General features: G+C 34.9%; 1 protein-coding gene across 5 annotated transcripts; it reads right to left on the bottom strand.

Moving 5' to 3' along the window:
* Positions 1-1,383: 1,383 nt before the first annotated feature.
* LOC103502534 (U4/U6 small nuclear ribonucleoprotein PRP4-like protein) lies at positions 1,384-8,623 on the bottom strand. Of its 5 annotated transcripts, XM_051090757.1 has the most exons (8): positions 8,460-8,616; positions 7,624-7,742; positions 7,366-7,437; positions 5,543-6,517; positions 4,794-5,247; positions 4,470-4,667; positions 4,275-4,356; positions 1,384-1,704 (listed from the first exon to the last, which is right to left on the bottom strand). In XM_051090757.1, the coding sequence occupies exons 4-8, from the start codon at positions 6,424-6,426 to the stop codon at positions 1,613-1,615; spliced, it is 1,710 nt and encodes a 569-aa protein (XP_050946714.1). In that variant the 5' UTR covers positions 6,427-6,517; positions 7,366-7,437; positions 7,624-7,742; positions 8,460-8,616; the 3' UTR covers positions 1,384-1,612. The 5 variants fall into 5 exon arrangements, with proteins under 5 accessions (XP_050946714.1, XP_050946715.1, XP_050946713.1 ...); XM_051090758.1 differs by having other exon boundaries at positions 7,366-7,742; XM_051090756.1 differs by lacking the exon at positions 7,366-7,437 and having other exon boundaries at positions 7,500-7,742.
* Between the last annotated feature and the right edge of the window lie 14,625 nt (positions 8,624-23,248).

The raw sequence follows: 23,248 nt of genomic DNA, 5'->3' as shown, positions 1-23,248 counted from the left end.
ACTTACGTTCTTAGTCGAATTCTAAAAAAGAAAAATTGTTTTGAAACTCGACCTAATTTCTGAAAACAAGATACATAGTGAAACAAATAAAGGAACAAATATTAAGTAACACTTTATAAGTATAACCAAGAACCAAAAACCACATGATTATTAAAAAGGGCCTTAATTAAAATTAATATCATTTGAATTCTTGAAATAATATATACACACACATTTGTGTAAAAAGCTAAATAAGGTTTTAAGAACTATTTATTTGACAAATTTTTAGGTTAAAAGAATTGTTAAATACGAGAGGCAAAGGCTAATGATCGGTCAAATTCCCTTCAAATTTATAAACATATTAAATATGAGAGAAGAATAACATTCAAGTGTAAAGCAAGGTTTTTAAAAATGATAAATATAACATGGTCAAAATTTATAGAACTCTTTACATTTAACATGTAAATAAAACTTTATATTTTAAATTCTACCTAATCTTTATTAGTACATATTTAGGTATGAAGTAGCATGATATATTAAAGAACTTTGTGTACAAATATTTGTATTCTTCCTTTTTCATTGAAGTTTGATCAATTTCTATGCACGTGTTTGGGGTTTCAATTTCTTTTTCTTAACCTATCTCTCTTTCTTTCTCTCTTCAATTTCCTTTTCTTGTTCTCTCATCACTTATCAACTCCTATGTATTTGTTCTTTTTTTTTTTTTTTTTTCATTTACTTGTGATTTCGTATTCAAATGAAAATCTTGTGTTGCTATAGCATATTGAAATGAAAATTCTAGATTGTTTGTGCGTCCTGTTACACCAAATCGAACACGAAAAGCACAATTCTCATCGTTACATTTTTCAGTTTTTTCAATACAATAAAACTAAGATTTTTGAGAAACGTGCACAATCCTACTAGTTACCACACAATCATCCAAATAGGGTATGTGGTGAAATGTGCTGGCATGTGTTGATCATTGTTGGATGATTATCATAACCAACTTATTCACTTTAGAATTAATTAAAAAATAGTACGTTCCTACAGTAAAATTTGGAAATAAGGCTAATGCATCTCTTGTCACAACCATAGGCTTATCGAACTCGACAGAACCACAATTAACAAATTTATAGATTTGGTTAGACTCCAATTGGTCCAATTAGGCTTACCTAAAATTGTATATTAGCCACATAATTTTGATATCCTTAGTCACTGGTAATCGGTGCCACAAACCATTTCTAACCAAAAGGAAAACTAAAGAAAACTACATGTCATTTACTTATCAATTCTTACCTCTAATGTTGTCGCATTTTTAATCTCAACATGCGGGAAATATTCCTCTCCCTTTTTTTCTGTCCTCCATTGATATAATCCTTCCATTTCTTTTCTAGGAAAAAACAAAAGTTAAAAATTTTCAAATAACTCACTATTCAAGATTCAATCAGATACATGATGTTACATAATTAGAAAGGGAGATCGTCTGATCCAAGATCTTTATCTCACATGAGGCCGCGAAGTTTCAAAACATCTCTCTTGTCTCTTTAGATCTCAAGGATGCAGACGTACAATTTATAGAACAGAACCTGTTCAAGTAAGATCGTGAAACATCTCCCATGTTGGGTACTACGAAAAGTTAATCAATGTCCATAGTCTGTTTGTCTTTACTATTAACAGACCAGAGCTTTATGGTCCGATCATGTGAGACGGTTGCAATACACTGTCCGTCTGTTATTGAACAAGAACAATATCAGGATATCAGAAGCATATGCAGAATTGCTCCAAAAAGTAATTCGAGCATATAATGCAAAAACTTACTTAGAGGTAAGTGTTAAAGATGTATCAATAACCATTCACATTAAAACCAAAGAAAAACGGCTACTATCTTTTATGGCTGCGTCCTTAAAGACAAGCAAATTACATTCAAACACCTTCCAACGTTCTACTTGTCACAGAAACAGTTCAGTATCCTTTAATAATTTCCTAAATCCTTAATAACCATATTCTGGTCGAGTTGGTCTTATTTGAAACTTCACATAAACAATAATGGGATGAAATATTACAGGAAGGGTGAAAATTGGAGGAAAAAATCAACACCATATTACAGAGATTACTGAAATACTTTCCAGTTGCCCAAAAGATCATTTAACAGCCTCGGATCGAACTAAACATCCATCATCCGGAAAAAAGAATTTGTTCGAAACCATAGGAACACCTAAAGGTGTTCTAGATCCCCCTCCCATGGAATAGTCCAACTCCAACCGAACTGGCACTACTTTTAAGAATTCGCCACAAAAAAGTTTACCTTTTTTAGAATTTTTAACCTTCTGAACTGAGAACACCCAACAGGTAGCCAAAGAAGAGGCCACCAACCAATGGAAGGAAGAGCTAAGCTACAATGAAATCTCTTGAACGGTTCAACACGTCCTTGTGGGGGTCAATAAGCAGTTCTTTTTGTACTTATGACCTAGGTCTTGTGTGGGCATCAATCAGTAGATCTTTTCATATTTATGACCTAGGTCTTGTTCATTTAAACTGGAGTCTATGTAGTTAGTCTGATTCCCTCTTTCTGTTGCATGATTTTTTTTTTTTTAATTCCCTCGTATATTCTTTCATTTCTCTCAATGTAAACCTTCCAATCTATGTTGATGAAAGCAGTGGAGTACTTAGAACTTGAGTTGGTTACTCCGCTGTGAATTGTACAAGATCACAAAAATAAACAGAAGAATCAGGCATAATTGAAAAGATCCTTGATTCAACCCGAACTGAATCAATCTCATATACCTATCTATCTATCTATGATCTATCTATAAATAGACACACACAATTGTTTGAAGGTTAAAGACTTCAAGTCATTCTTTCTTTCCTTTTTTTCTCACATAAATTGCAGAGATGAGACACCAGTCAACAACCATTTTGTTTGTCTCCCTCTCACTCAAGCTCAACGCTTCTCCAATAAAACCAAAAGGTGCTTCTTCCCCTTTTCTCTCGCTCACTAGTCGGTTTTAGTTCCACCTTCCCTACCGGTTGTACCACTCATTGGTTAGATCCCTTTCTCTCTCACTTGTTTGCTTTCTCTCACTGGAGCTAACATGGCCATCGACTGTCACCGAAGGTCCGAAACCTCTTTTTCTTTGGGTAAAAGGAATATTTCAAAACGAAATAAGGAGAACATCTCAAGAATCTAAAGGTGATCAAAGAAGAGATCACAAACTAGTAACTAAAATCGATAACCTATAATGTTTAAAAGAGCCCTTAATTTTAGACCAAGAAAAAGCTGTCCATTTTCACCACTAGAGCTTATAAAATAGGATCCCAAATTCCAGCTCATCTATGACATAATATGGTTCCACCTCGGAAAATTAGTTCAATCTGAGATTGTGCCTAAATAAGGCTAATTACCGGTGAAAATTACAAATCTTTAGCATTGTAATGATCTAATTTTGAGCTTCTTCAAATGTCGTAATACGAAATGAAGTTGTTAAATTTTTTTTTGATAAAAGGCCAACATGATGACGGAACACAATAATATACGGGTTGGGTTGTGTCGCTCTCATGAATAGGATTGATCAAGATGGTCCCAAAAGAAAACCCCAAACGAAACAGACCAACCCAACCCGTGAACACACCTACTCGAGATATCCAAAACTAGGAACAACTTCAAAGCAAATTAAAATTAATGACTAGTTTTTGGGAAAATTGGAACCTGACAGGTTTTCAGAAATTTTGGGACCAGGTTTTGTTTTCCATTTCCAGGGGAGTGGGAGGCCATTCTCATGTGGGATAAATGACGGAGGTTCTGAAGGGAAGATTTCATTGATATGATATGAACTTCCAAGAGCAAAGAGTTGGGATCTTTCAATCTGAAAGTCCAGCCGCACACTATCTTGTAGACTGCAGGGGCATACGTAGTCAAACCCACCAGGTTATCATCCTTTCATTCGGTCAGAAATGATTTCAAGCACGTTAGTTCATTTTTACTATTGTCATTCAGTCTTTTAAAAAAAACATGTAGGCAACTAACAAGTTACGTCTATGCTACCTGTTCCTTATAACAGAGAACAGGGATCACCTCCAATGCTAGCAAAAGCATAAGCTATAGTTTTTTGCATGATTGTACATCCCTCCCCCCAACGAAAAAAAAAAAAAACCCGTAAGTCATTAGTGATATCTATCAACCCAAGTCCAGGCTAAATCCAGGACATGCGTGGCAAAGACCATAAAAGGATGCAAAAATGGTGTACACAATAACCTAGGTGGTAATCTGTGTAAACAATGCAAGTTGTTATATAACTAACCTGAAATTATATCCAAAGATGTAACTTTTGCTTCGTGACCAGAGAGTGTCTTCACAGGCTTAAAATCTCGAGCAGACCAAATCTGCAAAAAAAAAAATTGAGCATATGATAGTGAAACCTTAGATAACAAGTATTAAGCAACAATCAAATGAAAATATCAAGACTTGAACAATATCTGGCAGTATTCAAGATTACCTTTGCTGTCATATCAAATGATGCAGTAACCAAGAAATATCCCTCCTGAGGTTCATATTTCACCTGTGAAACAAGGTTTGAATGTGCAGGTATTATGTAAAGAGATTTTTTCTTCCTTAAATCCCATATCCGACAAGTGTTATCTTCTCCACCAGTAGCCAAATGATAACCGTTGGGTGAAAAACTAACTCCAAGGACCTGGTTATAACATCATAGACATATGACATCGATTGAAAAACAAGGCATCAGTAAGAAGCAAACAAGCCAATTTATTAAAAAAGCAAATGTTCTACAATCCCATCGAAAGAAAGGAGAGAGCTTTACTGGCTTGACGTGGCCTTCCAAGGCAAGAACACTCCTACCAGTTCGAAGATCCCAAACGCGAGCAAGTGCATCAAGGCCACAAGATGATACCAAGGATCCATCCTGGTGGAAGGCTATCCCATAGACACTTCTACTGTGACCTTCTTGAAGAAGTAATTCTACACCAGTTTCAACATCCCATAATCTCCAGGTCTTGTCAAAGCTAGTTGTGCCCAAGTACTTGCCCGACGGGTGGAAGGCAATTCGTGCAAGGCGGTCTAGATGGCCCTCAAATGTTTTAAGTAGAGATCCTTCTGGAGACCACAACCTTGCAGTTCGGTCAGCAGAGGCAGTTGCTAAACACTCATTCACTGGAGAAAACATTACATCAGTAACACGCTCTGTGTGTCCCTTAAAGTTGGAAACCTTCCTTACTTGAGGCATGCTCCACAATTTTGCAACTCCACTCAATGAACTATAGAAATAAAACAAGAAAAGAAATACAAAAACCATCAAATGGAAAGCCAGTAGTAAATGAAAGCTAAATACAAAGGCTATAAAGCTCATCGCTGACTGGAATGAAAAATGGAAAAACATTCACTTCTATATTATCTTTGGTCTCGCGTTTAACTGAGGAAGTAAGCTAAGTAGGAAGTTAATAGCTAATCTATCACCAGAAAGATCTATTACATTTTCTTTTTCCCCTTCTACAAATAGGTGAAACGGGGGTGGATATTGAAAAGGAGAAACTGCAAAATGAGAAGACTTGCCTAGTGGCAAGAAATTTTCCATCAGACGAGAAAGAACAACCAGAAAGTGGTCGATCATCTCCTATCTCACTACAGTCCAGGACCAAACTTTCAGCCTGCCTCAGAGCCCAATCCATTTCTGCTTCCACATCTTCATCTGGGTCATCCCGCTTCCTTTTTGCACGCTCAAGGCGTGAAGATGCTCTTAGGATGGAATACTTTGCAATATCAATTCTTGCATCCAAGAGAGCTTTGGACCCCTCAGTATAAAAGGGATACTGAAGCACTTCCTCCTCAGCCTCCTCAGTTCCACCAGTAGCTGCAGCCTCCTCTTCCTCATGAACTTTCATGAGCTTCTCTAATTGCCCTTCAGCATCCAATCGTGCCATTATCGACCGCAACCTGTCCCGTCTTTCCATTTCTCTTTCTCCAAAAAGAGTTATGGGCTCACCAAGACGTCGAAGACGAGCTCGAACAGCCATGTCATTAGTAGGCACCGCTAAAGCAGAAGCACGACGCTTCATCAAAAATTCCTGCATGGCTTTTTCATGACGCTCCCTAGCCTGCCTGCTCTCTTCTGAGATTTCATACTCTGCAGTTGAACCTGGAGCTGTTCGGGCAGGAGCCAATTCATCATGTTCTGAGTCTGAGTCACTTGTTCTCAACTCACCATTTTGTGTTACAGGGGGCCTAAAGAGGGGAGGTCGGCTCGGAAGAGGAGCCAATGGACGGATAATTGGAGGGGGGATAGGAGCAATGGCAGGGACAATTGAAGGTGGAATAACTGATGTAGCTGCAGGTTGAGTTGGTTCGGCTGGATTATCAAGTTCCTCATTTTCACCACCAGGAAGGGTTTCAGGAGATTCCGCAGCAGTTGATGCAGGGTTTTGATCATCAATTTCCATGATAGCTTGCGCGGAGATGAAGTTTCTAATCAACACAAGCTTATCCTAGATATTAAGCTCCTCCTTTCATTCCTTCTCTACAATCAAGCTCCTGAAAATTAGTTAAGATAACACAAATGAGAAATAATGTCTAGTAAAACGAGAATTTCACTCGAAGTAATATTCTGAGGCAGCACCGGGCCTATAAAGATTATCAAACAGGCATTTGAAGAAAGATACAATTCAGAAAATAGAAACAAAATCCCTCTTTTCTTCTTTGAACACGTTACTGCAATACACAGTTACGAGACTCTTTCAGTGTCATAAACACTAATTTCTTCCATCATGTTCGCAGTGCAGTAATAACACGAGCAGGGAAAAAAAGAACCATCACGGTTACAGCACCAGAAAAGGACAATCAATAGAGAAATAGATGAATGAAATAACTAGGGATGTAATTGGGTTGGGTCGGGTTTCCTTCAGAACCGACCCGACCCAAAATGCACGGTTATTTTAGTAGCAGAGCCCGACCCAACCCACATTCGGGTTGGTTCATTTTTTTTTCACTTCAAAACTAAACATCTCATTTTTTTTTACACTGCTCTCTCCACTGCATCCTCCTCCCCCTTTTATATATATATATATATATTCTAGAACAAACCCCATCCACCATATTATTATTGTTCTTCAACAACACCAATGATCTTTCTTCCCCGTGAAACTGAAACTTCTCTTCTTAGAAACAAAGCCTTGTGCAAGTCAGAAAAAATACTCTGCTCCCTCTTTAAACAATACTTTTATATATATATTCCAAATCAAGATCATAAAGCAAAATTAAGGAGAAAAGCTTCAAATCAAGATCATAAAGCAATCATCAACCCCTTATGCTTGAAAATGACTAAATAAGAATAACAACTAAATATAAAGGGAAAAATAACTAGGAAGTAGAAATGAAGCTACGGGCAGAATAAAGGGCATGGGGTCCCATGATTCTGAGCCTTCCTTTTGTGATCTAGATTGCACATTGGGCTGCTGAAAATTGAAACTTAAGTTAGAACGCAATCAGAAAAGTAGCATTGTATTGATATATTCACCGATAACCATTCCTTTGACCGTCAACAAGTTCAACCGGTAATCATAGAAAAGTAGCATTGTATTGATATATTCACCAACCGAACATTAACAAGGACATGAAGAACAGCTGAGATGATTTTTTACTTTAATAGCAAGATCATCTGCCACAAGGTTTCTTCTTCATATGTGCAGTTATAAGTCCAGTATAGTAGAATTTGTTTAAGCCAAGGCTGGCAGCAGGCATATCTCTGACAATTGTACACCTAATATATTGATGAAAATGCCAGACAACTATTAAACCAATCTTCAAGGTATGCTTAGTAATGTTCTTAGTCTCTGTCTATTTTGAAGAAAGTAAAAGCAAAGTGAAAGTAAGATCATTAAGCATTATCAAGCATTATCAAGAGAAGGGATTGAGTTTTACTCTTCCACCAGAGGCTTCTTTTGCTGCTGAGTTTGTTTAGTGTAATGTTGAGTTGAACTTTGTGTTAAATATTATGAAAAAAGAACTAGGGTGCAGAATATGATGAATTCTTCACCACCAAACATTTCAACGATGCAGAATAACGAAAGAACAAAAAGGACTTCAATGGTCGTTTCATTATTTCCACTCCTCTAATCATTCGTGTACGACCAAAAGTACCAACCTTATTAAAACTCCCACTGCCACCCACCTTCCTTTCCATTTTCATTTCCCTAACCATTTGCCTTATTTAAACACAAACGAAACTCCACAACAAAAAAATAAACTCAAACAGTCAAATAAACTCAAACTCAAACAATTACTGTAATGGAAAAGGGTGATAAATGGCATGACAAAACAAAATTAAAGCCAGTTAAAGCCTCAATCTACAATACCCAATTCAAAAAATCAAAACCCATCAACAAAATTAAACCAAAATTCTTTCCAACCAAACAAGAATCATGAAACAAATTGCAAAATCAATCAGCAAATCATAAAATCATGAAACAAATTTTACCTTGTCGTCGGAAAGTCGAGCTCCACCAAACCCACGCGGGAGGATACCGTAAAAGCCAAACCCACGCCGGAGAATGACGGAGAATGAAGAGAACGAATGAAGGAGAAAGTTTCGTTCGAAGGAGAAAACGAAGAAGAACAGAAGAACGAAAGTGACATTTTCTTTAATTTTAACCTAAATCGGGTGAACCACACCCGAACCAACCCACTGGTTCGGTTCGGTTATATACTATTGTTCTTTTAAACTGAACCGAATCGAATCGAATCGATTTGGTTTGGTTCATCGGTACGGTTTGGGATTTTACACCCCTAGTTCAAATCCAGCGAAAAAAATGGATCGAATTTTACTCTAATTGCATCTAAACACTTAAAGGACCATTTGGGAGAAGGGTTGGATAATGAGAGGTTAGGGTTATGGAGGAAGTGTTATGATAAAATGTGTCTGGTAGAAGAGTTATGTGAGTGATTACGATAACATTATAATAAGATGTCTTTGGGAGAATGGTTATGTAAGTAGTATTATATATATATATATATATATATATATAGGAAAACTTAGTAACAAAATACCAAACTATTTACGGCGCCATAAAGTTAGTCATTTTTTAAATATTTCAGGTTTGACCTTCTATCTTTCTTGTAAGATTCGTCTTGCTCCTGCTATTTCTTTCGTCGTCTTCCTTATGTGATTTCGTCTTTCTTCTTTTCTATTTTTTTCTGCAATTTCTTTCCATCATCTTTCTTATTTTTAAATTCTTTATTTACGTCGTTTAATCTTTTTATCGTTTTTTTTTCTTTTCCTCTTTTTTTGCTTTTCCACCGTCTTTTTACTTTTCCTCTTTTTTTTTTTTCGCTGCGGTTTCTTTTCATCGTCTTTCTTCTTTTCCTTTTTTTTACGTCATGTACAAAAAATAGCAAAATCTAAAAGATCGTGTATAAAGAATCTTGAAAAAAAATCATTTATATTGGAGTAGCCCAATGTAAACTATCTTGTAAAAAAACAAATAACGTGTAAAAAAAATAAAAGATCGTGTATAAAGAATCTTGAAAAGAAATCATTTAAATTGGAGTAGGCAAATGTAAACGATCATGTAAAAAAAAATATTGTATATAAAAATTCTTGAAAAAAAATCATTTAGATTGGAGTAGTCAAATGTAAACGATCGTTTTTTTAAAAAAAAGTAAACGATCGTGTAAAAAAAAATCGTATATAAAGAACGGTGAAAAAAAATCATTTGGATTGGAGTAGCCAAATGTAAACGATTGTGTAAAACAAATAAACGATCGTGTAAAGAAATTTAAACGATCGTGTACCATAAGAATTAAAAAAATCATTTAGATTTAGGTCCCCAAATCTAAACAATCGTGTAACCAAATTTAAACGTAACAAAATCAAACGATTGTGTAACAAAATTAAACGATGGAATTAAAAAGAAAAATTGTAGCCATATCTAAACGATCGCGTATAAATTGTAGTCATGTCTAAACGATCGCGTATTAAACAATAACTAAATTTATACGATCACAAATATATTACGTGCGCGTTATTGACAGCGTGGTTGACGAGGCATTTTTGGTATTTTACATGGTGGGTCTTTGAGTTTTTTCTGTTTTTGGAATTGTTATATAGGGTGTAAATATTTTGCCGCTTTTTTATATTTTTGAAAAGACCCCATATATATATATATATATATATATTAATTCATATTATAAATCCAATACACAAGTTACGTATAAATTACCAAATCGTCATAGTTTTCGTAAAACAATTTGCCTTAATTTCTTTAAATACGACGTTCATTTTCAACATTTTTCTAGTAATCGTTACGTGTAGATAATTTTTTTTTAAAAAAAATTCATATTTTAAATCCAATACACGAATTTTGTATATTTAATTTACCAAATCGTCCTATTTTTCGTAAAACAATTTGTCCTAACTTATTTAACTACAATGCTCATTTTCAACATTTTTAAGTATACATTACATTTCAATAAATTGGTTTTTATGAATGTGTCATGCACACAACCCGTAAACATGTAAATAACTGCAAATAACAATTGAAATACGAAGTATCGGAATCAGAAAATAACAATTAATGCTTTTGCCAACTATAGTTTTGTTTTCTAATAAAAAATTACAATGAATCTAGTTCTAGGTTTCTTTTCTATTTATTTTAGTCTATTTTTAAAATATTAACTTTAATTTTTATTTTTTTTACAGTGATTTATATACTTTCAAAATATTTATTTTAGTCATTCTGCAACAATTATTGAGTAAAAAATTCATGAATCTACCGTCTCTATAAGAGAAGATTTGTTATGTTAATTTAACCAAGATTAATTTAACAACCAAAATAACATTATGAAAATGAGAAAATATAGACAAATTGCCTCTAAATAATAAGTTTGTTTAAATTACAGACTCACTAATTTTTAAAATAGTCCTTATAGTTGTCATTAATTACCATAAATTGTTGTAATCAATTTATGGTAGTTTGTTAAAATGTTACCATTTTTTTTTATTGAATTGACATTCCTTAGATATTTAAGCTAATTAACAAAATACAATGAGGTTGAGATTGATATCAAAATTTTAATTTCATAAATATATTGATATGAATTCGAACATAGAGTTGATTGAAGGTAATTAAGTTAAAAATTTATTGTGTAATCACAATAAATTACTTAATTCAAGAGTAAAGGAAGAAATTAAATTTTAATAATGTAATTGTACTAAATTCATAACTTAAAAACAAGCTATGATTTTAAAATAAAAAGATTAAAATTAACAAAAGTAGTCTTTTCAAAAATATAAAAAAGCGGCAAAATATTTACACTATATAGAACAATTCAAAAAACAGAAAAAAATCTAGAGATCCACCGTGTAAAATACCAAAAATACCTCCGTCAACTACGCCGTCAACAATGCGTGCCTAATATATTTGCGATCGTTTAGATTTGGTTATTGTTTTATACACGATCGTTTATATATGACTATAATTTATACGTGATCGTTTAGATATGACTACAATTTATATACGATCGATTAGATATAGCTACAACGTGATTGTTTAGATATAGCTATAATTTATACGCGATCGTTTAGGTATGGTTACAATTTATCTTTTCAATTCCATTGTTTAATTTTGTTACATGATTGTTTAGATTTGAGGACCCAAATCTAAATGATTTTTTTTAAAAAATTTGGTACACGATTTTCAAAATTTTTTTGGTATACAATCGTTTAGATTTCTTTACCAGATCGTTTACTTTTTTTACACGATTGTTTACTTTTTTTACACGATCATTTACATTTAGCTACTCCAATCATTATCTTTTTAAGATTTTTTATACACGATCTTTTATTTTTTTACACGATCGTTACATTTTTTAAATAATCGTTTACATTTGGCTACTCCAATCTAAATGATTTTTTTTTCAAGATTCTTTATACATAATATTTTAGATTTTTTTTACACAATCTTTTATTTTTTTACACGATCGTTTACATTTGGCTACTCCAATCTAAATGATTTTTTTTAAGATTCTTTATACACGATATTTTAGATTTTGCTATTTTTTTGTACATAGTCTTGTATAGTCATTTAGATTTGGTTACTCAAATGTAAACGACGTAAAAAAAAAAAAAGAAAAGAATTGATGATGGAAAGAAATCGCAGTGAAAAAAAAGTAGAGGAAAAGAAGAAAAATGATGGAAAGATTAAACGATGTAAATAAAGAATTAAAAAATAAGAAAGATGATGGAAAGAAATCACAAAAAAAAAAGAAGAAGAAAGACGAAATCGCAGGGGAAGACGGGGAAGACGAAGTAGCAAGAGGAAGATGAATCGCGAGGAAGAAAAGAAAGATGGAAGGACAAACTTGGAATATTTAAAAAATGGTTAACTTTATGGGCTTTATTACACGGGTCATAAATAGTTTGGTGTTTTGTTACATTTACAAAAGTTTCCCTTGACAAAACTCATAAATATAAAAATTATAAATGAGAAAAAAAATTGAGGAAGGGTTGAGGACGGGTTGAAGAAGAGTTGAGGAAGGGTTGAGGGGGTTATATAACCATTCCCCCGAACGAGGGTTGGATTACATAACCCAACCCTCCCCTTTATAACCCTTCCCCCAAACATGCCCTTAGAGATTAACATGCATTAAACACAACTCTAATTACACTAAATTAGGGTTCAAAGAAACATACCTTTGAAGCTTCTCGAAATTTCGAAATCTTCTCCCAAACTCGAACCGAACCACCACTAGAGTTAACCCACTAAACTCCGAACTTAGAATCGGGTTGTGGGCCCATTCATTTAAGGAATTAGAGAGAGATGTGGAAATTTGGAGAAAATTAGGTTGAGATATGTTTAATTTTTTAAGAGAGGAAAAATAAAAGTTTTTGAAAATAAAAAAAAACAAATGGCCAAAAGTCTTTGTCAATTTGAAAAAATGACTATTGATAACCTAATTACATGCAATATGTAATTAGTTGGCTAAAATCTCAACATCTAGCATTCCACTAACATTTAGTGAAATTAATCACCGAATTATTTTCTCTTAGTGGGCTTGGTGTCATCACCATAAGCTTCCACATAGCCCACTAAGAGTTAGTGGGATTATCCAAAAAATTGTTGGATTTTCCCCTACCTTTGGTCAAGGGGCAAAATGGTCAAATGGGGCAAAATGGTCATTTGACCATTTTAGTCAAAGTCGAATTTTTGACTTATTCAGCTAAAAGTCAACATTTTGACTTTTTACCATTTTAATTGTTTTGACTAGTTCCAACCTCCTGAGTATGAATCCACATTCATTTTTTCCAAATCCAAATCACATTTGAATATAAATCCAGTCAAAGTTTGACTTTTCAAAGTCAAAAGTCAACATTTTGACTTTTTATAACTTTGACCATTTCCATTAATTTCGAGCTTTCGAATATGAATCTCTATTCATATTTTTAATATTTAAATCACATTTAAACATAAAGCTCTTGCTCAAAGCTATAACTGACAATTATATCACTTGTAGTTGTCGATTTCTCTCTCTTTACCTAATTTGAACAATTCGAATTATTCCAATATGTTGTTCTAAGTTAATTCCATATGAGCTAGCAAGCGAACCTAGTGGACCTATAATTCATCGGCTCCAACAATCCGAGATTAACTGGCTAAATCCTTTTAGACCAAGCTAATCAACATTCGTTAACTAACGAGTCATTCCACTCAAGTCTTATAGTTGAATTCCCCTTACTATATATATATATATATTTCTGTCCATCTGATATAACCATGATTACTAAGTTAATCTTTCACAGGTTATTCGTAATTTCAGCTAGGTTAAAATACTGTTTTACCCCGAGACTGCATCTTGTTCATTAAGTCCCACTAATCCACTATTGAACAATTGGTTTTAGGTCCAACCTATAAACCGAATCCCTCTCAGGCCAATAAGAGAGTGAGGCCCCTTGTTCAAGACTTGGATTCAATTCTGAAGGGAATAACCTATCTACTAACCCTAAAACGGGTAAGAGTGAATTTCATCTTGCACCCACTACAAGAGATAGGGGTACTCCCGACGCACAAATACGTCGACGAAAATGCAAAGTACGTCGGGAAAGGATATCTCGACGTACAAAACGGCGTCGGGAAGAACGTCGGGAGAAATGCGTCGCGAGAGGCTTTCCCGACGTCGGGAGATGCGTCGGCATACGGCGTCGGGAATAAGGTATTCCCGACGCATATTCCGGCGTCGGGAAAACCTCTTTTCCGACGTAATGAACGTCGGGAAATCTTTTTTATATATTTTTTTAAATATTTTATTTTTACTTTTTTCCTTATAATATTTTGCTCAAACAATCACAATGATGTTAGGATTGCTCAAAAAAATTTCGCGACGTTTTGGATTAAATTAAAATAAATTAATAAATATACAAACACAAATTAAAAAATAGAATTAAAATTAATAATACGAATAAGTTGACTACAACAAAATATAGTTCTCAAAATAGAAAAAACATAAACATAATAAAAGGTCTCCCAACGAGGTGCGTATGCTTAGAAAAAACATAAACATAATGAACAGAGGAAAGCATGCCGACTGAAGGGATGAAAACCCTTTACAGCGGAAAATATACAGAAACTCAATTTTAATTAAAACCTTAAAAATACCAATACATTGGCAAAAAATATTGATTAAACATGCTTTAAAAATTACAGAGAATATAACTTACGCTCGTTGACGACTCTGAATCTGCCAATCACCAAATTTTTGGGGCACCACCACTTGAAAACCTTCCTATTCTCTGATTGAGATGGTTTGTGGGAACCAAAATTGGAATAAGGGAATGGAGAGATTTTTTTTTTTTTTTTTAGAGAGAATGGATAGACTTCTTCGCAGAACTCTCTCCCGTTTGAGAGAAAAAAAAAAATTTGTTACGCAAAAATTCCCTCTTCTTCAGTCGGAAGAAGAGGGAAGTTAGAGAGAATAATTGGGAACGTGGGAAAACCACCCACGTTCCTTATTAAATAAATTAATATTAAATTAATATTAATTAATTAATTAATTATATTAATTATATTAATTAAATAAATAATTAAATAATTAAATCATATTTAATTAATATTTCATTTAAATCATATTTAAATGAATATCTCTCACATAACCTATAGTTTTAATTTAATTAATTTAATTAAATCAAATTTAATTAAATCAAATTAAACAAAACTATTAATTAATGCTCCAATTAATTAATTTCTAAATTAAATATCTTATATTTAATTTAATCCATAATTTGAATCATATTCAAATATAAATTTCTCTCATAACTTATAGTTTTAATATGTATCATATACACATTAAATTTTAACTTATAGTTTTAATATGAATCTAATTCACATTAAACTGATATTTGAACTTATTCAAATATTTTATTCTCTCATAATTTAATTTTGAATCATATCCAAAATTAAATTTATATAATAAAGTCTAATTAAAATATAAACTTTATATTATAATGTATCAATATACATTATATTAATTCCCAAAGTAAATTTGAACATTTCAAATTACAACCAATATAAATAAATCTCATTACTCTTTATGAGCTAGGAAGGGGACCTAATGGACCTACAGATCAGAAGCTACAACGATATGAGATTAATTGGCTAAACTCATTAACCACATTAATCAATATTCGTTAACTGTGTGTACACTCCACTAAAGACTCACAGCTGAACTCTTCTCACTGTAGATATATTTCTGTGTCCACGGATATAGACCAATACCAGTAAGTTAGTCCTTCACAAGTGTTCGTAACTCCAGCTGGGTCAAATTACCGTTTTACCCCTGGGTTACCTCTGGTCCTTAAATACCAGTGCTCCTCTAATGAACAACCTGTTTATGGTCCAACCACTAAACAGAAACCCCTCTCGTGCCATTAAGAGGGTAGGGCCCTTTGTTCAAGTCTCGGAGACACCATTTAAGGGAACACTTATCTACTTACCCTAAAGGTGGGAAGGAGTGAATTCCATCTTGTGTGATTATGTTCCCAGCTCTCCACTCGGTATTGTCCCCAAAATGATAAGAATATTGAGTCGGCAATCTGGCCACTCTCACTCGTATAAATCAAAGGACAATCCCTCGCAAACAGGAGTTCATAATACACTCAGGATTAAGACTAAGTTACCTAGGTCATCCTAATGAAATAGCAATCCAACTAGTTAACGGAGTTACATCTAGTGATTACTATTTCGTGGTCCAGTCTTATGCAAACTCATTGCATAGGATACCCTCACTCGCATGTCACATACATGAACGCATTTGATCAATGTGTCTGTATCAAATACAAAGTGAGCCGTATCCATAGTGTTAACAGGATAAGGTACCCAACCTTAACCCTATACTATAGACTCTTTAAGCTGATCTTGAACATTAATCCCTGTATGTCTCTACATACTGTTCAAGACTCATCAAACAGCTTAGGATGTTAGTTTATTGGATTTGGGTTATTAAGACAAAACTAATAAAATAATCAATAACACTTATTGAAATTAAATAATAAAATACTTTATTAATGACGGTCAATTGATTATATTTACTATCTACGAGTTTTAGGACATAAAACCCAACAAACTCCCACTTGGACTAAAACTCTAGTCCTTATGGGATGTACATAGTAGAGTAATCCTCAAACATTGGAAATGGTAAAATGTACAAGTATATTACATAAAACGTATATATACAAATACAATAAACTAGGGCATCATCATACCCATTACACATCTCCCACTTGCCCTAGGTTACCTAATGTACATATCTCGTAGACCTAGACTTTCTAGATGACCCTCGAACACTTTAGCCGTGAGAGTCTTCGTAAATGGATCAGCAATGTTGTGCTCCGAAGCGATCTTGGTGACGATCACATCCCCTCGTTGCACAATCTCCCGTATCAGATGATACTTCCTCTCTATGTGTTTCCCTCGTTTATGGCTGCGAGGTTCTTTAGAATTGGCTACTGCCCCACTGTTATCACAATATAGAGTGATGGGCAAGTTCATATTTGGAACAACTTCCAAATCATGTAGGAACTTCCTAAGCCAAACTGCTTCTTTTGCTGCTTCACAAGCAGCGACGTATTCAGCCTCCATTGTAGAGTCTGCAATGCATCCTTGCTTGATGCTACGCCATACTACAGCTCCCCCATTTAGGGTGAACACTGATCCCGATGTGGATTTCCTAGAATCCTTATCGGTTTGGAAATCAGAATCAGTGTATCCTGTAAGGATCAAATCCTTAGCTCCATACACAAGCATGTAGTCTCTCGTTCTCCTAAGATACTTGAGAACAATTTTAACCGCCGTCCAATGGTCTAACCCTGGGTTGGACTGATACCTACTGACTATTCCCACTGCATAACAAATGTCTGGCCTAGTGCAGAGCATAGCATACATTAAGCTGCCCACAGCTGAGGCATAGGGAATACGTCTCATATCCTCAACTTCTTGAGGTGTCTTAGGACTCTGTTCCTTAGACAAGTGAACTCCATGCCTGAAAGGTAATAAACCCTTCTTAGAGTTCTGCATCGAATATCGAACCAACAATTTGTCGATATAGGTTGCTTGAGACAGTGCTAGCGTTTTGTTCTTACGATCCCTTATGATTTGGATCCCAAGAACATATTGTGCCTCTCCTAAATCTTTCATTTGGAATTGGGCTGCTAGCCAAGCTTTAACGTCAGTAAGGTAACCCACATCATTCCCAATGAGGAGGATATCGTCCACATAAAGTACTAAGAAAGCTACTTTTCCTTTGTTGATTTTCTTATATACACAAGGTTCATCAACATTCTGGTCAAAACCATAGGATTTGATTGCAGTATCAAACCTAATGTTCCAAGATCTTGATGCTTGTTTCAACCCATAAATGGATCGATTCAGCTTGCAAACTTTTTGCTCTTGACCTTGGGTTATGAACCCCTCGGGCTGAGACATAAAGATACTCTCTTCAAGATTGCCATTCAGAAAAGCAGTCTTGACATCCATTTGCCATATTTCATAATCATAAAATGTGGCGATGGACAAGAGAATCCTTATAGACTTTAACATAGCAACAGGAGAGAAAGTTTCCTCATAGTCAACCCCTTCCCTTTGGGTATACCCTTTTGCCACAAGTCTAGCTTTAAAGGTCTGTACCTTCCCAGCTGAATCTCTCTTTCTCTTATAGATCCATTTGCACCCTATAGGTTTTACCCCTTCAGGTAGATCTACAAGCTCCCACACTGAATTGAAGTACATAGACTCCATTTCAAGGTCCATGGCTTTGACCCATTGGTCCTTATCTACATCATTCATTGCCTGTTTATAGGACAATGGATCCTCAACACCATCATCTGGTATGACAACTTGAGTTTCAGTTAAACCCAAATAGCGGTTAGGTTGTGATACAACCCTCCCACTGCGTCGAGGCATTCTCAACGATTGAGAAGGATGAGATTGACCTGATGTGGTGGTTTCATCAACCCTTGATGAGGGACCAACTTCATCAACAACCCTTGTTGATTCATCAGTAGCTTCACTTAATACTAATTTGCTTCGTGGTTTATGATTTCTCATGTGGTCTTCTTCCAAGAAAGTAGCATTTGTCGATACAAACACTCTATTTTCTTGTGGATCAAAGAATAGACCACCTCTCGTCTCTTTAGGGTAACCAACAAATTGGCATAACCTTGAACGAGGTTCCAACTTCTTGGGATTTGTCACTAATACGTGTGCTGGACAACCCCAAATTCTGAAATGACTTAAACTAGGTTTACGTCCTCTCCATAGCTCGAAAGGTGTTTCAGAAACACTCTTCGAGGGAACATTGTTCAAGATATGAACTGCAGTCTCTACTGCATACCCCCAAAACGAGCTAGGCAATTGAGCGTAACTCATCATTGAACGAACCATGTCTAACAAGGTTCTATTTCTCCTCTCTGATACACCATTTTGTTGAGGTGTACCAGGTGCTGAGAGTTGGGATTGGATTCCATGTTCTATCATATAGTCCTGAAATCTCAAATCCATGTACTCTCCACCTCGATCAGATCGAAGTATTTTAATCTTTTTACTTAATAGATTTTCAACTTCAGTCTTATATTCCTTGAACTTTTCAAGAGCTTCAGACTTATGCTCCATTAAGTATAAATAACCATACCTAGAATAATCATCTATAAAAGAGATGAAGTATTCAAAACCCCCTCTAGCTTTTACATTCATCGGACCACAGAGGTCTGAATGTATAAGTTCTAAAGGCTCTTTGGCTCTATAACCTTTTCCAGTAAAAGGTCTCTTTGTCATTTTACCTTCAAGACAAGATTCACATGGAGGTAATGAAACATCTTTTAACTTGTTTAGAAGTCCATTCTTTACCAATCTCCCGATCCGATCGAGATTTATGTGACCTAATCTTAAATGCCAAAGATAGGTATTGTTATTTGGAGAAATTCTTTGCCTTTTATTTTGAGTATTAGCAGTTCTAAACATCTCATGATTTAAAACTGCTTTTGCTTCATTAGGTCTTAATACATACAAGTTGTTTTCAAGCTTAGCTGAACAAATATGTACACCATTCTTATAAATGAACGCTTCATTCATAGAAAAATTAATTGAGTACATATGTTCAATAAGACAAGAAACGGAAACTAAGTTCCTTTTAATTTTAGGAACTATGTACAAGTTTTCCAAAAACATGAATTTATTTCCGAAAAACAACTTAGCATCTCCCACTGCACGAGCTGAAATGACATCTCCCGTTCCAACCTTGAGTGTCATCTCACTGTCCTCAAGCTGCTTGAAGGAACTAGTTTCTTGTAAAGAAGAACAAACATGGTTAGTGGCCCCTGAATCAAGTATCCAGGCATTTTGGTCATTTTCCACTAAACATGTTTCCAAGACAAGTAAATCATATTTACCTTCCTTTTCTTTCTTCTTAACAAGGTACTTAGGGCAATTTGTTTTCCAATGCTCATCAACATTGCAGTGAAAACATTTCCTCTTGATGGCTACCTTAGCCTTCCCTTTGTCCTCAACAGCAATAGTAGGACCTTTCCCTTTCCCTTCTTTCCTCTTTTGAATTTTCTCAGATCCAGAAGGTGAAGGTACAAACCTCCTCTTAGAATGGGCAACATTTGCCTCTTGTTTGATCTGAATGGACGGTTGTCCAAACATCTCTCTAAGAGAGTCCATGATCTGACGTGCAGTGACCATGATCTCATGTTTCTTGCTTAGTATGTCAGACATACTAGCCAAGATGTGGAGGCGAGCCTTGTCATTGGCCTTTGTCCAACGGTCATATGCATCCCTAACACTTTGGGATGCATGTTTAGTGGGGAAAAGAGGACATTCCTCCATTAAGACGAAGCTTAGATCAACGATAACTAAAATCATATTCAGTTTCGATTTCCACGTCGCATAATTTTCACCGGTTAATTGATCTTTTTTAAGCAATGCAATAATTGAGGAAGACATGCTGAAATAGCAAACAATTGACCATATTAGTTATCTTTGTCTTAACCCATTACATAAAACAATCCAATCAATTCAGCAAAAACAAACAATCAAAGAACCCTAATAAAACTAATGATTTAGTTTTTGCAACGATACTTCAGAAGTTTAGAACAAAAATCACCGAAGGGTGATCAATTACTCTTCTTCTGAATTGAGACAATCTCAACTAATTACTAATACCAGAATAACTCTTATTCCTATAGTTCTTAGCTATCGTTGTTCGGTCAAGGATTCATTAACTAACTTAATTCATCCCGTAAGTGTGACCCTACCATTTTCAGATCCCAGAGGTACGCTTCAACAGGCTACCGTTTAGGAAAGACAACTGTTGAAGATTAACCTAAGAAATCCTATCCATTTCTGGAGTTTGCGATGTTCCGACTTATATGATCAAGCCCTCCGAAGGGATGGTCGCTCCAGGACGACACGCAGGCGGATCATAGAAATCTCACGGTGCAACCTAATGGAGGAGACCGTAGGATACGTTGACACGCGTCCTTCTCCCACTTACTATGAACATTTCCCCTATTCACCTTGTTATTGACCCATACAAACACTTTCCGAAAGGAGGCCGCGCCCAGGGCGACACGAAGCCGAGTATGGATCTCACGTGTGAACTCTTAGGGACGTGAAAGCAAAAATAAAAATTGATATATCATATATACCATTTTTCTCCCACTAAAATGTTCTATTAATTTAGGTTTAGTTGCACTTAGCTAAATTCCGGCTAAATGAATCTAACTAAGTCTATTCTTATTATAACACTTATAATAAAACTTTACACTAAAGTTTCTAGGTGTATTAAACCATTTAATTTACCTAGTGACATCTTATGCTAATAGGAATAAGGTTAATTCAACGCCGGTTCCGGGTCAGTTCCCAGGTAGGAGGTGTTCCGTAAACCGTCAACTTAAGTACCCCCAGCCTTAGACAGAACTTTACCGGTGGAGTTCCCTTATAACCTTAAAATCCTATTTGTCCTATTTAGTTTCATTAAACTAAAAATAAGACTTAATTCTAATCCTATTAGAATTAATGTGATCTTAGGTCTATTTAATTTTAAACAATTTAAAATTAAACCAAATTAATCCTAAGATCCTACGTTTGCATGCAACTCTTTATTATAGGTTGACGGTTTCTAATAATCAAATTTTATAACTATTATAAAATTAGTTAATTAGCCATATAATCATACATACTATGGTTTAAATAATTAAAATCAAATTATAATTAAATAAAACCATATTACATGCATACATTATATTAATATAACAATTATATTAAACTATGGATGTAATATGCACAATGCAAATTAATTTTCATCTTTTATTAATATAACAATTATATTAAAAAATATGAAAAACAATCAAGCATACACAATACATTAATTTAAATATAACAAATTATATTTAACTAAGTAATGTCATGCATCATGCTTATTCAATTTCATATATTTAAAATATCAACATATTTTAAATTACTCATGAAATTCATAATCATGCATTAAAACCATACATTATAACATTTATAATATATAAAAATGCATGAACATGCTTAACCTAAGGTGGGATTCATCTAAATGACATCCATAAAGCATTAAATAACAATTGAACCTGTAAAATTGGCCTCTAGGATAAAATAAAGCAATAATTACAATAATAAAGCCTTAAAAAATCCTAAAAGTGCTTTCAAAGCTCCAAAACCGGCCTCAAAACCTTCAAAAAACTTCAAACCGGCTAAAAAATGCTTGAACCGGCCTAAAATAGGAAGAACCGGCCCAAAACCCCTTGAACCGGCACCATATGAAAAAATCGGAGTCGAACCGAGCCGACCGCGCCGAGCCGTCCGTACAGCCGAGCCGAGCCGTCCGTACACCCCCGAGCCGAGCCGTCCGTACACCCCGAGCCGAGCCGTCCGTACACCCCCGAGCCGAGCCGTCCGTACACCCGAGCCGTCCGTACAAGTGCCGCCGAGCCGAGCCGCGGGAGCCGTCCGTACATCCAGTGACGTCACGATGACGTCATCCCTTCTTCAACCTCCAGCCGCGGATTTTTTTTTTTTTTTTTTTTTTTTTTTTTTTTTTTTTTTCGGTTTTCGTACAGAATCGAAAAACTCTCGTTGATGGCCTTCCGGGTGTCCGTTTTGGGCAAATTTGGTGTCAAAAAACTCAGAAAAACACCCCGAATCCAAAAATTGGACTCTAAATTACAGATTTACAAATTAAAATGCCCAAAAACGCAGGGGCCTTTACATTTTGATCTTATCAAAACAGTAAATCTATGGCCAAAATTACAGAAACATTCAATTGCAAAAACCACATTCATAATGCAGAGATCCCACCTAACCAATGCAAATTTTTAAAATTCTCAATTAAAACTGAGATGGCTCTGATACCAATTGAAGGGATGAAAACCCTTTACAGCGGAAAATATACAGAAACTCAATTTTAATTAAAACCTTAAAAATACCAATACATTGGCAAAAAATATTGATTAAACATGCTTTAAAAATTACAGAGAATATAACTTACGCTCGTTGACGACTCTGAATCTGCCAATCACCAAATTTTTGGGGCACCACCACTTGAAAACCTTCCTATTCTCTGATTGAGATGGTTTGTGGGAACCAAAATTGGAATAAGGGAATGGAGAGATTTTTTTTTTTTTTTTTAGAGAGAATGGATAGACTTCTTCGCAGAACTCTCTCCCGTTTGAGAGAAAAAAAAAAATTTGTTACGCAA

Source organism: Cucumis melo, chromosome 10 (genome assembly GCF_025177605.1).
Source record: "Cucumis melo cultivar AY chromosome 10, USDA_Cmelo_AY_1.0, whole genome shotgun sequence".
In the NCBI taxonomy this organism is placed as follows: Eukaryota; Viridiplantae; Streptophyta; class Magnoliopsida; order Cucurbitales; family Cucurbitaceae; genus Cucumis; species Cucumis melo.
Note: the sequence above shows the minus strand (reverse complement) of the source record. Positions and strands in the feature narration are given on the sequence as shown.